The 17934-nt window shown below is 35.1% G+C and overlaps 1 protein-coding gene across 1 annotated transcript; it reads left to right on the forward strand.

Annotated features, from left to right (window-relative positions):
* Nucleotides 1–7317: 7317 nt before the first annotated feature.
* On the forward strand, nucleotides 7318–10853 carry TRIADDRAFT_60568 (uncharacterized protein; the record flags this gene model as incomplete). The annotated part of the gene is made up of 3 exons (XM_002116506.1): nucleotides 7318–7373; nucleotides 7913–8136; nucleotides 8575–10853. The coding sequence occupies 3 exons, from the start codon at nucleotides 7318–7320 to the stop codon at nucleotides 10851–10853; spliced, it is 2559 nt and encodes an 852-aa protein (XP_002116542.1).
* Nucleotides 10854–17934: the final 7081 nt, after the last annotated feature.

Consider the following 17934-nt stretch of genomic DNA (forward strand, 5'->3'; position numbering starts at 1 on the left):
CAAAAGATAGAATTTGGACTAGATAACGGTCAGGCATACCTTTCCGTGAATAGCAATCGATCTCCATTACAAGGATTTATAAGCGACGAACAAAGCCATCAAGTCATTATTAGCCCAACTACCAATTCAATTTCAATCGATGGAGATCGCAATGTGTTAGGAAGTATTCCTTCTGTTTTAGATTTACCGACAGTCCAAATAGGGAGTTCTGGCAATAGTAGATTAACCTCGATGTGTGTTTATAACGTTTCATTCATCGGCATACCAATTATGGCTTACGCGTTTAGTAATGCTCAAAATCCATCTATTACATCAACACCTAACTCTGGAAATCAAGGAGCAACAGAATCAGTTTGTGTAGCCGGTAATGTCATAAAGACTCCGGCGCCTACTACACCTTCAATTCGTGCAACATCACTAAGTACGGGAGCTTCTACTACAGCAAGTACTCAATTAGTAGGAATCCCTCCAGGTGGAATTGTAGGTATAGTTATTGGTCTAATTATTCTTATGGTCATCATAGCGTGGGCGTACATAAAATTTGCAAATAAAACTAGAGGCAAATATTCGATTAATACAGAATATGGCAAGACTAACGCTTATTCTGATGCAACTTTGAATACGGTCAACGCTGATAAGAATCCGAAAGAATGGTTTTTATAAATTAATTCAAAACGTTAAAGCTTCGTGTCACTTTTTAATTTTATGGCTATTGAAAGATAAAAGTTTAAATTAGTATCTTTTCAAATCATTGTTTTGTGGTAGGCTATTCAAAATCCGAAAAAGAAATGCCGCTTATATCTGCTAATGTTAAGTCAATGGTGCAGCAGTACATAGTTTAAAGTATTTCATGTACAGTATGCACGCAATCTGCAATTTCATTATGATTGTACCCTAAACCAAGATGTATTGTAGTACTTTTTAGTACATTCTTAATTCTTTCATTTATCGTATACTGTGACGCAAATTGTATTACAGGTATTCGAAGTAAAATTATGATATAGCAGATACAATGGCATAAAATCCACAAATACCTTAATTATTATATCAGGTTCTTTTAAATTCATGTATTCTTTCTATACTCAAAATGAAAGTAAGTAATGATTATTGCCGTTATTGCATTTAATAAGCGTTCTTAAATAATATGTAATATTAGAATTTATGCACCTGTAGTACAGTAGTATTAGTGGGCTATCGATAGATAAGGTTTGATAATACCTTGATTGACTATGTCAAAGTAAATCAGGGCATATTTACAAGTGCAGAATACTTGGTCATTTTTGTGAGTATCTATACCGCCTGTAAATGAAAGTAGACACCTTTGCCGTGAAAAATCTTTATGGTGATAACGGCGAGACTTACAATAATGAGAGATTGACATCTTGTACTTAAATTTGTTAAGACAGCGTATTGTGGTTTGACCATGTTGTGCAATCGATGCTTTTTTGAATTTTCTTTCTTCATTTTTGTCGTCTATTCTGCTTGTTATTTGACTGTATGTCGGCTTTCTTAAATTTAGAATTGCATATGACCTCTAGTATTTATTTTGTTACCGTTATATGTGCTGAATTTTTCTGGCCAGTTGATATGATAGCCTAGTATACAACCAGTACGACAAGAACTACTCTATATCTTATGCCAGTGCTAATTACTGGAACTGACTATCAAACATAACTTTAAAATAATTTGTGCATTATAATTTACAATGTGTGCAGTATTATATAACAAATAAAGGAATTTCTTTAAAATAATTGTTTGCCATCTCTTATTACGTATTCTAATTAATGAAGTGTATGAATTTATGACATTATGTATCATTTCTACTGCTTCATGGTTGATTTGTTTTACATTCTCGTACCGAAACCTCATTTTTTCTATTGTTTTGTTTTATTGACAAGTAAGGCGATATTCAAATCACTGTTTTTGCAATTTCACAGACTATTAATGGTATCAACGATAATTTAAATAAAAACGGCATAAAATGTGGTAACATTTTGGTGATTCCTGCTGTCCAACACTAGTATCAGTAAGTTGATGGCCGATTGATTTTCTGGTTAAATCTTGTGGGTCATTCTACTATAATCATTAACTGTGAATAGATAAAAATTGCAGTAAATGTTGATTAGATTTTAAATTAAAAATGCTTTAACGATCAGGTAATAACATGCATGTTATCATGATCAATTTCAAATATACCTGATGCTGAAATTGCAAATATTGAAATAGTCAACGCCTTTTTAGATTCGTAGCGATACTCCTAAAAAACAGGACTCGAGATTCATTTTATTTTCGTCTACCTATTGTAATCTCATCGCTTGAATTAATCGAGCTATCTTACGAGCGCAAATTAATATCATCTCTTTGCTATAGATAAAAGCACTTGGCAAAAGCCATGTTACTAAAGTCAATTTGTAATTGACTAAAGTTTAATTATTGCGAATAATATTTTACGCCAATTAATTGCTAGGGTAGTGAACACTGAGCTGACTGATTACTGCAATAAGCGAAGATTTCACATTCGTAATAGTTGACTTATCGTGAGCAAACTTTGTCCATTTAATGTTAACATTAATTAACGATCTCAAAATTAAAACTTTGGCGTACAACGTTGTACTATTACAATCATAAGACAAAAAACTCCATTATAGTATCTTGGTACAGTAATATTACATATTAGGTACAGTCTAAATATTAAAGCTGTACAGCACTGTCTTCGAGTAGCCAGTCTTTAACCTACGGGCTTTTATTGTATCTCCTCGATTTATATGAATCTATTTTTTCAATATTTTATTTTCTTTCTTTCTGTTAATACGTAATCTAAACTTATCTAACTACCCATTAATTTACACATTTTATTTACAAATTTTATAACTTTTAGATAAAAGCATTATAATTTATTTAAACTTAGTCTAATTCGCTTGCATATCATCGAAAACTAGAAAGCGTCATTAATGCCAGTAGGAATATTTACAAAAGTATATAGAAATCTAAACTTGCCAATCCACAGGATTGCTGAATTTCATGTCTTATGCTGATGTCGTAACGTGGCTCGAATTTAGCCAATTGCATTGCATTTTAGATAGCAATTGCAATAGGAAGCGATACTAATGTGCCGGTTTAGATTGTATGCCAACTCGTATGAAGTAAATTTAATCCAATTGAAATCAAGTGAAATTACGTATCTGCCGTTGAAAGTCTGCAACTGAATTCATTTATAATTTACAGTAGCAGTATTCTACAATTTGACAGCTACAGGAACTTTATGGAAAGTTAAGTGGACGCCCATAAATATACTTATATTATTAGTCGGCGTTGAATGATAAAAGTTCACAATGATTGAAAAGGAAATACTGATTTTAATTCGTGGAGAGATTCCATTTTTCATTTCTAATATTACTTCTGAATACTAATTGTAAACACTATCCTGCTTTAAGCCAATTACCAGTTTATACTTGGGAACGCGACCTACAGTAGTAATGGCGACTTCCCCATTACATATCCTTAAAATTACAGTAAGTAATTGTATTTCATTGCTGAGATGACTATTGGCATCGTCATACGGTCTTCACAAATTTTAACCGGCTTCATTATTAATAATCGTTAGTATCGTCAAGGTTGCATAATTTGATAAAACAGATGACTTGTAGTCATTTATTGTAGAATAGTAGAGCAGAGCGTTTACTTTGTCCACTGTTAGGAAAGACTGTTGTCTTAAGTACCTTAATCGAGCAGATTTGCATTTGGCTACAAATAAAGGCATGATCAATTCCGCCTATTTAAGCTAATACTTCAAGCAATAAAAGTGGATTCTGGGAAGATTTATGCGTGGCTTCGGCTTAATTGAACAAACTTTTTTCCATTCTTCTATTTTAATCACTATCGCACAATAAATTTTCGAATAAAGCTTTTTATCATTAAAATTGATCTTTGTTGTTGACCTCGATATTTCCCATGCAGTCCTCTACTGTATGGCTAAAGGAGATTTTTTTTCTCCGTTGAAAAAGTTTCATTATACAACTAGTGGGCAATTATGGGGCATGAATTTACTATCCATGTTGCTAACACAGCAAGTGAATTGTTACCGACGCTTTCAAATACTTGATAGCACCCTGCCAGCTACCAGCTGTAGTCGAAATGATGAAAGCCATGACCGACTGCCGCCATATAGGTAATATCACACGTCCAGTGGAACGCGTAAACTGTATTATATCAACATCTATTTCTTCCTATCTGGAAGGAAAAATTGATCCTTTATTGGAAAATAGATAGAATACTTGTAGATGTCTGAAATAGTATAACAATACACTACTTTAATGATACCAAACTATCAGCTGAAGTATCTAGAAAGAGACATAGATCACCGACTCAGTTTAGTGCTACACTAGCGATGCCATTAGTTGCATTACTGTTTCTTTGTCCTTTAACGCCGTCGGTAGTCGAATGCACATAATGTACAGTGCAGAAAGGGCCCTTGGTTAGTGATTTACGATCGATTTTTAAAATAGCTATCGCATCGAAATCCAATTTGGAAAAAGCTTTGATATACAGTGATGCTTATTGTAAAGCTTGTTTAATTAAGCTCTTACTGTGTAACCCGCTATTCCAACGGCACTGGTATGTCTATAAGCACTGTTCATAGTTGGTAACTTTTATTTCAGATCAAATAAACACCATCAAAATGGCCAAGCAATGGACAATATGTTCAATTGTTCCATTTCAGCAATGGTGTAAATGATGTTTGATAAGGATATGGCCACAGCCTTGAGTGTGGCGGCGCACAATAGAACGACGAATTAATCCTTGACCCTAGTTTATTTTGGAAACAATTTATTTCATTGACCGCGTTTCCTTAACTATCTATCTCGCGCAGGATAGAGGCCCTGTATCTAAAGTAATTATGCACAAGTGTAATTTTATGATGACAAGAATTGCTTGCCAATTTTTGCAACCTAGTTTATTTTGGAAAGAATTTATTTTATTGACGGTTTGCTGAACTATCTATCTCGCGCAGGATAGAGACCCTGTATCTAAAGTGATTAAGCACAAGTGTAATTTTATGATGACAAGAATTGCTTGCCAATTTTTGCAACCTAGTTTATTTTGGAAAGAATTTATTTTATTGACGGTTTGCTGAACTATCTATCTCGCGCAGGATAGAGACCCTGTATCTAAAGTGATTAAGCACAAGTGTAATTTTGTGATGACAAGAACTGCTTGCCAATTTTTGCAACCTACAGTAGTTTATTTTGGAAAGAATTTATTTCATTGACGGTTTGCTGAACTATCTATCTCGCGCAGGATAGAGGCCCTGTATCTAAAGTGATTATGCACAAATGCAATTTTGTGATGACAACCATTGCTTGCCAATTTTTGTAATCATTTGCATTTGCATGCATGCAATGCCAATTTCTCCATTCTTTGTAAGAGCAGTCTGCAATTTGCTTAAGATGAAAAGTCTTGTAAGACTGTACAAAAGCAAATGAATTGAACATTTGCTAGTTACTATTATTAGAATGGTCTTTACTCCTCTTTTTTTTTTTCATCCCCTAACTCAACCTTACCATTGGCCATTAGCCCCGGCGAGAGCCGCATCCATCGTTTTTCAACTTTACAAGTCAGCCTGTCAATTTTGAACCATTCTCGGATTGTCCGGCCTTGGAAATTAGCCATACATATCATGTATATGTATGACATTATAATATACTGTACATGTAGTGAAGTGAAGTCTGTTGGGAGACTTAAGCTGCAATACCTTCTTGAGTAGACTACAACGAATTTTCAATTTCATTGTTTAAGAAAACATTATTTTAGGCAATAAAAGATGATTTTATGTTTTTGGGTAACTCTATCCGTAGACTAGTCCCTGTCTTGATGAAAAGGTACAAAAGAAATTTCTTGATATTGTTGCAAGAGCAATGGCACAGAGCGCAAGTTGAACAAGAAAGACTGTACTTGTAGTTTCCACATGTTCAAGAAACTTGATGCTCTTCTGGCAATGATGCTAACTTACACGGCTTGCAAATGGACTAAACTGAATTGGTTTGAGTGAGATTGTCAAGCCCAAGTGGAGCAATGTTTGAAAAGTCGTCCATGGCCGTGTGCTCTATCGGTGTTGTTTTGGGCCGACTACCGCCAATCTGAAGGTGTATTGCCACCCCATGTCTGGGACTCCGTCTGGACACTGTCCAGGTTATTGTCAGTGTCAAACAGGTGCAGAGTTTTTCTCTCACAGGTACTCCGTCGTCAGCACTCACTGCCTACTGGATACTGTCCATTGTACTGTAGAGTACAGTACTATGGATGGTGTCCATAGGTACTGTATCCGAATTGACGCCCACATCCCTGAATGGTCAGTAGGTGACACTCGACCACTGGCGTAACCTGTCCCCACTCTCTTCCATGGCTGTCTGTCCGAAGACCAAGCTTTGGATGCCCCCCCTCCGTCCACGACTTGAATGCTTGCCAACGTCCAAGACAATAAATTGTGGGTAGAGTACGCATACTAGTGTTGATTTTCCATACGAAAGGCGTCGTGAGTGGGGGCACGGATAGCCATCGACTCGGGGTAGACATCTGTAGTTTGGACAACTTGGGTCGATTGCAAAAGCTGAAGGAGAGAGAGAATGCGAGTTTAGCCAGGTATCAAAAGGCATCAAAATAGCGTCGACAAAAGGCGAAGAAAGATTTGAAAGATGACGTCAGATTTTCAATCTTGCACAAGAATTGGTAGACAAGAGATTGATGAGCAGAGAGTAAAACCATTTTAAGCTTGATTTTCAACCGTTTTGCTTGTTGACAAAGCGTGGATAAAAAAATCTTTTCCATCATTTCAATTGTCAAGATAAACAACAAGAGCAAATTGTTGTTGGGCATTGATTCAATTGGATATCCATTGGGAGACGTATCTTGTGTCGTGGCAGTCTTGGTGGGGCTGATAGTGGTACACGATAGCCCACACCATCATTCTATTTCAATTTATTACATCAGATTGACCAATCCATGTATCGATCATCCTTTCCAACATACATGATTCTCTTGTAAATTATTCTTCCTCCTTTCAACCTGCTAAATCCCACCACAAGAACATTGATTACCATCAAGTCCAAGCGCAATCATACTCCGATCACTACTGGATCGCCATTGATACAAGTTGTCTTGTCATCTTGAATGCAGTAACGTATTGCAAGTGGACTAGCGACGCATCATTGATATTCTTATCCTACACCATTGCTCAATCATTGCCATACCAAAACAACACGACTTCATATTGGTATGGATTTAACATCATCGTCTCAATCTTCCACGGAGGCCATCACCATGGTTCCTATCGGTTGGAAGCGTATTCGAGATAATAATACAATCTACTATGTCAGGTAAAATGATGCAACTATTGGCTCAACTCGATCGGTCAATTATCTTTCTCCATAGTCATCATGCTAGAAAATACATCAGTGGAACAAGCATGTTGTTAGGCATCATTCTAATTCGACACTACTTGAAAACTGCTGCACTTTCTACCTATCAGTCTATCACTTTCAATACAATACAATCAATATACACGTCCTTATCATGTTAAGTTCATGCTGAAAGTGGGACGTTTTCAAAGTACATTTAGTATTGATATTGGCGATCTGTATTGATCGTTGTCCTTTCATCTTTTTCCACATGGTACAGTAAGTAGTAATGGAGTAATTTATCTCCTTGAACAGTAGCATGAAGACACTATCTCTCGTACAACTTGACTAGCCTTTATTGGCTAGCCAAATTGAAGTTGTAATCCAACCATCATTTGATATTTTTCTTTTTTGTTCATAGTGTGTGCTAGTCTTTGTTTCATGTTCTTTCAAAAGAATAATTCACATTTGAAAGCTATATTGAATCAACGTTTTCATATTATTTCATCGTATTATAGCCCAACTAAGGATAAACTTTGGAACATGTCCGATGTTATCAAATATGTCACTTCAGACGGGACTTGTAAATGTAACTTACAATGCCCACTATTCCTAGATCGAGTATTCACATTTAGCCTTGATGTTAAGCAAATGGAACCACCATTTGAAAAAAGCAAAAGCAAACTATGTACTTGTCCTATTATTCGGCGTGGTAGACCAAGAAAATATGAATTAAAAGAAGGTATGAATGTCTAATGACGCTTACTGAATAGCAGCATTACAGTGATACGATCGATCAATCTACCAGCCAGTAATCAACATCACCTTTCTACTGTATTTGAAGCAGCTTGATGCGGCTGCTTTAGCAACATATTGAATAATCATCCATTCTAATCATGTTAATATTTATCCTGTATACAGTAGCTGAATTGCAGCTTTCAAATATCAACTACTCTTGAGTTCAAGAGTAAATTTTAAATTTTGATCGAGTATATACTGTATTGTAGAGTCAAGGAGTTCTAGGATAATCCAGTACTGTCTACAGTATAAGATTAAATCGAAACTTTCTGCCATAACATCATATCGACTTAACACTACTATATTTGGATAATAACTATATGTAGAGTTCATTGAAATTGAATTGGATTTCATCAAGTTATTGCTTGTTTTATCATATTAGGAATGAAAGTCAACTACAAAAAGAAAAAGTCTTACATTAGTCAAACTGATATAAAGCCAGTGGCTGACGGCGATTGCAACACCAATAGAAGTGATTCGAATTTAAAAAGTATTCTGGAAGACAAGACACAAGATAATAAAAGAGTCAAGAAGAAAGGAACCCTCAATGTTGAGCCTTTGATCAAAAGTGAACCCAATTTTCATGATAAAACTAGTACTGAAGGAGATAAAATAACCAGCGACAAGGGTAACAATAACAAGCGGGGCAAAAATAACACCAATAAAAATCTACCGAAACAGGACGATACAATCAATCAAATAGACAACTATCAATCCTTTGGAAAGATTTCTTCTATCGAAAGTGACGTTTCTTCAGGCAATAAAGGAAAAAGGAAACTCAAAGTGGTAAACACTTCAAATACATCCGCTGACAACACTCGTACTCCACAGAAACGGAAAGAGAAAAGATCTGCCAATAAAGCTGGAAATGGCGATACGATGGCTCTGTCTGTGGAAGATATCAATGACGACAGTCTATTCGATTTAGGCAAAAAATCAAAGGCGAAAAAATCAAGGAAAAGACTTTCTTCTATGGATATTGAAGATGTTTCATTAAGCGATGTCATGAATATACCCTTAAAACAGATTCCTACAACGCCTATTAGTACCGATAATCGACCACCTAGCCCATCTTTTGATTACAATACGCATTTAATCATGCCTACTCCGGCTGCTAAAGTCGCTGTAGCATCAAATCAAGTTACCCCAAGAACTCCCACTATGGTCAACTATACTAATAATTACTTTACAGCCAACTCATCTACTGGATACGATGTTGGTACTCATCAGCCTGTTCAACTTGGAGGTATTCAACGATCACCATCATCAAACTTATTACCTACACAATTAAATAATCATTCTTATTCTTCACCGTCAAGTAATAACTGCCAAATTGGAGAATGTATCGAAGCTTACCGAAATACTACTGCGCCAACTACGCCAATCGAATCTCATAATTCGTATGAGGTGATGCAACCAACAACTTTAACAAAGCAACAGTTAAATGTACCCCATTGTACAGCAAATATACCTGCAAATAGAGCTATACAGGGTACTATGGGAAATATGAATAACATGGATCAACAACAGCAACAAAATTATATGATGCTTGATCAATCAAATCATCCAAATAGAATATTGACACCTCCAGATCTTAATTATGTTGGTATAGAAAACGAAGCTGAAAATAATCCGGCTGATATGTTCATGAGTGGTGTGAATACGATGGATAGTTCGACGGTAAATTCTATGAACTTAACTCCTCAGCCGCAATCTCCTACAGGCAATATGTATTCTTCAGGTAATAATACATGCCAAAATTATTACATTAACTCCGCACAACCTCAACACAGCCAAAATCCTGCTGCAGATGGTTTATTAAGTAGTGATGTGGCGAATATGCAAAAGCAATTATCTTCTGATGATTGCCATTACTATAGTATGTCACCCTCTGGTTCATCTTATAATTATTCATCGCCAACAACTCCACGAATGATACCCGTAACAAGTGTCATGGCAGGCAATCCGATGAATTCCAACACCGTTACTATGTCAAACAATTTGGATAATCAACTTGAATCAACTTGCCCACAAAATCAACAAATTCCACAAGTAATGCATTCTTATGGAAATAACCTCTCAAGAAGCAATTCAGCAGTAATGATCCAAGGCCATTCGCAGCTTGTTCGTCAACACAGTACTGGACAGACTGCACAGGCTGGAATGTCAGATTATTGCCTTAACAATAACAACAATAATAATCGCTACAATATGCAAGTCAATTCTACTGCGTACATGAATAATTCGGGACCAATCTGTACGTCTGGCAGTAATCAATCTCCAGTAACTGGTTATAATCAATCCAATCTTCAAATGAATTCACAATCTCAACATTTAATTTACAATGACATGTCTTCTAATCCTCAAATCATGCAACAGCATGATGGGTCATTAAATTATCCTACATCCAATATGCAATTATCGACAAATATGAACATTGATAATCAAAATGATAGTATAAATATGATGTCCAACATGCCGATTTTAGAACCTCATTCCGTTGGTATGCGTACTGATATTCCATCTCAATCAGTAAAGCAATCGAATGTAGTTATGGAACAGCAGCAACAAAACACTCAAAATAATCGCCAATATGTCGGCGTACCTTCAACATTACTGGATGGGCAACCAGGCCAGATTAGCCAATTTGATATGTGCTAATCAAGAATATCCCTGTATAATTGATATTGTATATCCGATATCTAATTTTCGTCAATTGTGTAAATTTGACTCCTTAATAATAGCATCGATGATGATTTTGTGATAGAAATAGATAAAATAAAATAGGATGCTTCCTGAATTCTATCTTATAAATATTGTTTCAGCCTAACATTAATATTCAGTCTATTAATTCATTAAACCCGATATTTACTATTTCAAGGTGTTCTTTGAACTATAATTGTATTTATAACACCGAAAATTGCGTTAAAATTGGCATATAATATAATTAATCCTTCGTATTTTAATCATCAACAATGTCGAATATTATTAAGTCATACCATGATTGTTGTATGCATTACACTTCGGCTGTGCTACACGTTATATAAAGTTATGTACTGTCATAACATACAGACCGTAGAAGATTGTCTCTCAAGGTAATCATAAGTCCGCTAATAAGTCATGATGGATTCTACAAGGTAGATTTAATGCCTCTCTTACGGATTTATCTTGCGAATTGTTTATATTCGTAGAATCATGAATAGAAATACAGTTTTGCATCGGATACATATAATAGTTAGTATTTCACCAAATTGATAAGTTATTCAATCGTTAAGGTATAGCATAACCTTATACGCTCGTATATAACTATATAATACTGATTATAAAATTAATTATTATGAAATATTATTGTTATGTTATTAATATATTACAGATACTGTTAAGGCCGTGATAAAAAAATATTACCGTGTAAATTATCTTGGTTAATTGGCAATAAGTGATCCAAAATTTAAATGGAAGTACAATACTTATGGAATAATGCCCCGTTGCACCCATGAACTGTAGTGAATTATATGCATTATCTTGTATAATATGGATTATAATTGCAATGATTTAATCTAACCGAAATTTCAATCTGCAACATATGTATGATACTCTGTTGATTCCGTACTTTGTAGCAATGCTCTACGCTTATGTATTGCTGTAATCTTAATTTATTGATATTGCCAACCTACAGTATCTATTGTAGGAGCATACCATCAACACTTTTCTATTTAAAAAGGTAAAAGTATTTACTTTTTGCTTGCTAGCTTGTTCTAAGACCATTATATATTATCTTGTGAATTACATTATTTACAGTAATTTTAAGTAATGAATTGCTGTTATAAGTAGCATTTTGGATTGTTGCATAGCGCGTTAATGCGCAATAAAAGCCATGTAATAGTACACCGATAAATAGTTAAGTATCCACAGATATCAGATTCCTTACTTGCTAGCTTGTAAAAAATGGATAATAAATATGTATAACCTCGTATGCTTCACAAAGTTACCTAAAATAGCATATTCTAATGCCATCAGGCTTTTCATAACATACGCTAGTCTGATAATTATAATTGTTCGATGATAATAAATACACTTACAATGCCATTCAATCAACGTACATATTGGTATCTGCTTAATTTATCACAAGTATATCAATTTTAATCTATTATAAATTTTTAATTGCATTCGATGACATTACACAGTAATTACTGGATTAACTTTTCGAAGAGTTTTAGGGATTAGGCACGCATGCATCATTATGCATAAGTAGCAGATTACTGAAAATAAAGCAATTAACATTAAGTATTGGGTAAGCAACAAACTGAATCTAATTCTCAACAAATCGAGACTTTCTATTTTAACATTAAAGAGTAATGCACGTTAGTTTACCAGGTTTTAAGTAGATGGGCCAAATATCAGTTAGCAAACAGAATATCAGCGGTGCAAATATTGCCATCGCTGCAACATTTTCATCAACCAATTTCCAGTCTGTTTGAATCGTTTTTGCAAAACAGATGTCAACAAGGAAAAGAAATTTCTAAAGCATGCAACTTACTAGTTGTCTAAGATACTTCAAGCCTAATCATCTACAGGAGTCATGCATGACTTGGTAGTGCTTAATCAAGACACCAGCGCATTATTTCAATGTATAAATAGTAAAATTATAAATATGTACGCGTATATGTGGCAATGCAATTAAGGAGGTCTAGAATTGAAATCTAAACTTACGTACTAGCAGTAAGTAATCATAGCATGACTTTATTGCGTTTGCTACGCTACAAAGTGTAACCTATAGTATAGTCTTCGGGATTTTACTATACGACCTGCTTACAATTCATACGAAGTAAAAAGTATGACCAATTCTGTTCACTGGATCGAAAGCTTACAATTGGTAAGTGATAAACTTACTGCCAGATTTAAATTAGATATCGTATGCTTTGTGACTAGCTAAGATCCGATGAGGCTGTTAATACTTTACAGTAATATATCATTCAAAGATGAGAACAGATTAGTATTCAAAATTTCTCTAAGGCAAGCTATCTCTGGCATTGGCTATCTAACATTACAATTACTCAATCGTCCTCGTCAAGAAAGTGCAAACGGGCACCTACCTGGTGATACTGAGACGAATTGGAATAAGCACAGCAAGATCATTAAGCATCCGATAATCGTAGCCACTGCAATACTTGAAAATGGGATTACTAGTAGCTTTCTCTCCAACAGCCTATATGAGACAAAGGTTTAAATCATTCATCTCAGCATCTCATAGCATACGTCAACAATTTGGCTAGCCTGACTCTCGTAATCTTAACTCTAGCCAATTAGCCTTCATTGTTACTCCACTACACTATACAAGCCATATTTGAAGTAATGATACGTAACCATGCAGGAAATTGCATTGCATGGACGACATATCGATCAAAACTGTTAACATCAATACAGCGTACTAGAGTACTACAATTCAATCAACAGCAGTAACCTGGGAAACATTTCCATCATTCCACCAGCCATTGCTAAACTGAGCATAATATAAATATAACGGTAGCGGGTAATATTGGCTATCACACGATATTTGTAGATTCTATCCATGAAATGGTTTCTTTCTTTCTTGTAATGCTGCTCATGTAGTGTTTCTGAATAGGAAATTTTCTCTTGTAGCAATCTTTGGTACGTAATGTTGTTCATCGTGGGCAATTTGGTAGCCTCCATCCTATTTCCATTTGGAAAGTAAATCCTTCGACAGTGATGCTATATATGAATTCAATAATCCTTCCACAATGTTTACGTCGGTGTTGACAATGCAGGAGAATGAAATACTGTATGGTAAATAAGTCATAGCAGCGCAATAAATTGGACTACTCGGATCAGAGCCAAGCGCCATACTGAAACAAGACACGTTAGGCTGTAGGCAACATCAGTATAGAAGAGTCGCATAATAATGGCTACTTGGTCTTCCTGATCTATTTTCTATTGACGGTAACTTCCATAGTCAATGCCGGCGATTGTGGTCATTGCTGCTCAATTCAAAGCTTTTAGAGTGGAACGCAGTTAAAACTGGGAGATAAGATGTTATAACTACTGCTAAATTAAAACAGTTCATTTCCGATCGACGAGATTTTGCAGAACAGGCAATGAAAGTGATCACTATTGAGCTCCATAGCAACTGTACTATGGCTGTAGACAAGAAAGGGTCCAGCGCAGCAGAGTTTGCTTTAACACATATGACAGTGTATATTAGCTCTGCTACTGTATGACCAACTTGCGCTACTGCACTGTAACTGCCAAGGAATGGTGTAGAACTAATTTCCAAAATGTCCAGCACTCACTCCAAATTGGCATTGGAAAAAATCGTAGTATTTTTTCCATCGGCCTAATCCATTTATGGCAACATTCCATGTTCATTTCTTTCCTTGTATCTTGTTGTATAATGGACTGAGCTTGAGTATAGCGGTAAAGTAAGATCTCCGCTGCGCTAATGCGTCCACCAAGATACTCGTATACTGTGCTAATAAAACGAATCTTGCTCGATTGATCTTACAGTTCCGGTTCTGAAATGCGATGGTGCGGTGATGCCTAATTTAGTTTTTAGACCAAAATTTTGGATAAGTCACGTTGATGAGGGTCTATGGATGACTACATATTAACTCAAAGCTTTAGAAAACTGTAGAACTACTACTTGTTTATGGGTCCTGTGGCTGTTCTGTATAGTTGGCGTAGTAATACAAAGGTAGAGACCGCTAATAGTTAACATTGAAGTTATGAAATTACCCACACACAATGCTCCATGCTCAACTTACGGATTAAGCCGTAAATTTCTAGGGACTACGGGTATTCATAAGCGATTCAGGAATCATAGATAATTATTAAAAAGAAAAAATTACCTATTTTAATTACAATTCTCAGAGACTCCTCCAAAAATAATAGTAGTTTCGATTCATCGTTAGGCATACAATATAAGCGTACTGTAGGCGCAATTTAGAAGGCTGTTTAGCTCAAGATTGGCTTACGTCGATCCTTTCCTATCAAATCTTTTATGCACCAAGAAAATACTGTAAGTGTTATATGATCAGTTTACCTCATCTTTTTCACTGAAAACATGTTGGCCATTAATATTTCCTACATTATGGCAGTAACTGCACTGTATAAATATTATGTTACCAGCCCTTGTTGAAATCTGAGCCACTCATTAATTAAATGCTCATTTTTCAATTACAATGGTTGATATTGGTATGGTAATCATATAACATTAAATGTGTAGCAGATGTACTTAGGGCAACATACTTGCACTGATATAGTCCTACTCCTACCTGCACTGTTATAGTATGTGTGCTACAGACCACGTATACAATCGAAAAGTCCCGGATCATATATACGAGTACATAATCTTCACCCCAAAGTTTTAACATCAGAATCGAGATTATTATCACATCGATTGACTAGCAAATAATTGCTCTTGATAGTTCACCTAAATGCACTGCATTACCGAAATGGAAGATTATCTGCAAGTTTCGAAAGTATTCATACTGCAGGTGCGTTTACAGTTTGAATCATCTCAATGAGGTGGTTTTATGTTCTACGGTATCCAGATCGGTACAACAAGCTACTAACGTAATGATGTAACTAATCGTAAATAATAACCGTAACACTCTATACAGTACCGACATACGAATTATACGCAACTACCAATTGAGCAAGCATTAGTTACTTACTGTTGGCAAAGCTACGGATGGTCTATGAGGATTACCCTAGAAGTGGAACACATAACGACTACATGCTAAACTGCTGACAGCATACTGATTTATTGATACAAATAAAAGTGTACAATACCAAAAAATATTATACAAACTTTAGCAATGCTATTTATATGGTCATATATTAGTCGTTAACATTCCGACACAGTCTTTACTGATACGAAATAATCATCATTAAAACTTTTAGCAGTAGTACGAACACAGCCATTAAATCAATTTGAATGTAGATAAAATCAAGAACCATGCTATAACTTAAAAGATTTACAATAATAAGCTTTATAAAAAATGTATAGAAGACACTTATACCAATTTTTGCAACAAAATATACAGTAAAGAATAAAATATTATATAGCATGATATTATACAAAGATACCATTTATGTTATTGATATGGTACAAAACCAATTTTATACAATTGTCAAAAATTTAGCAAAAGTACGCGAATCCTAACTATAGTAACATCGAAGCTAATAATTATAATTTGTGACTGTACATTAACTTATCCTAGTTTCAATGCCTACTGAGTAGATCCACGACGATACTCGACAATAACATTACCAACCATTAATTATTAATACAAAAAAATTGCAAAATTTCAATATATAGTATATTATATTAGCTCAATGAACTAAATGTCAAAATTGTACAGAATGCACTAATGCGGTTTATGTATAAGAAATGTCTATAAAAAGTTGTGGATGTCTATCGTCACACGATAGCCACTAAAATGAAGATCTCAGAGGAAGCTTCATAATATGGAAGTAATCAATCACTTATTAACTCTTAACAACGACATGATAGCCTTATATTATAATTAATTGTTGAAATTATAAACCAAGTATCTAGCTATCGAGAAAATCTCCAATACTGGCGCTTACAGAGTTAGAATCAATGGATACTTTTCGCTTTATACCGCGGCTAGGATTACTGGAGGGCATCCATTTTTCTTTCAGTTGCTTTGCAGATGGGACGAACAATGGAGAAGAAAGATCTTTCAGAGGTTTATCCAAGTCTGCTAAAGATTCATGCGAAGTCATGTCAAACTCTGACTTGACATATTCGAGATTATCTGCGGATGTATCCATTTTTTCAATTTGTGGATTGTCAAAACTGTCATTAATACCATTTTGACACGGGGACGGCATAGAGCTCGAAACATAGGTATCTAGGCTGTCATACTTTACAGCAGCACTATCAACTAATTTAAAAAGTGTCTTCGGTGAAGTGTTATCACCTTTTAATCTTTTGTTATCTAACATTTGAGACCAATCTGATAACAACTTCTCGGGACCAGTTACTGCTTCAATACTGAATGAACTGTGAAATATAAATTCATGCATTACGTCGGCGAAATCATTTCCTTATGAAAGGAATAAAATTCTAACCTAATAGTCTTTTTCTCATTACTGTCATCATCAATTACTGGATAGCTTATCAAATCCGCGGAAAGATTAACATCAATCACATCTAGCCAGAGGCTGTAAAAATGAAAGTATTTCGTCAGCTTTAAAATCGAAATACAAAATGTGCTCATCTCTGCTTTGAATTTCTAACACCTTTATCAAAAGCTGCTTACCGTCCACATCGGCCGACCCGTTTACGACCTTTACCCTGTAGTCTACCCTCTAAGATTGATATATCACTATAACGTGAATTAAGTTCGTTTTCTTCAGGCTCTAACCATTTACTCCAGTCTAACAGATCATATTCGCCATTGCTTGCCTAATAAATGAATACTAATGTAACAAACAGAAGATGATAAAAGTGTTTTACAAAACAGTCAATTAACCTTATGATATGTGCCGTTTTCCAGCCTTCTGAATTGATACGGCTCTTCGTGTAATTCGTCTTCAGCTGTAGAAGATGCCGGTGAGACCTGATAGCATGCATCGTAGAAATAAAATAAACATAAAATAACAAATAGGTAAATACATACGAAACCCTACACAAATTTTAATGAAATTAAATTACATCTACTTCACGAACAGGTGACTGTGGCCTTGTTTGTTC

This window comes from Trichoplax adhaerens, genomic scaffold (assembly GCF_000150275.1).
Source record: "Trichoplax adhaerens TRIADscaffold_16 genomic scaffold, whole genome shotgun sequence".
Taxonomy (NCBI): domain Eukaryota; kingdom Metazoa; phylum Placozoa; class Uniplacotomia; order Trichoplacea; family Trichoplacidae; genus Trichoplax; species Trichoplax adhaerens.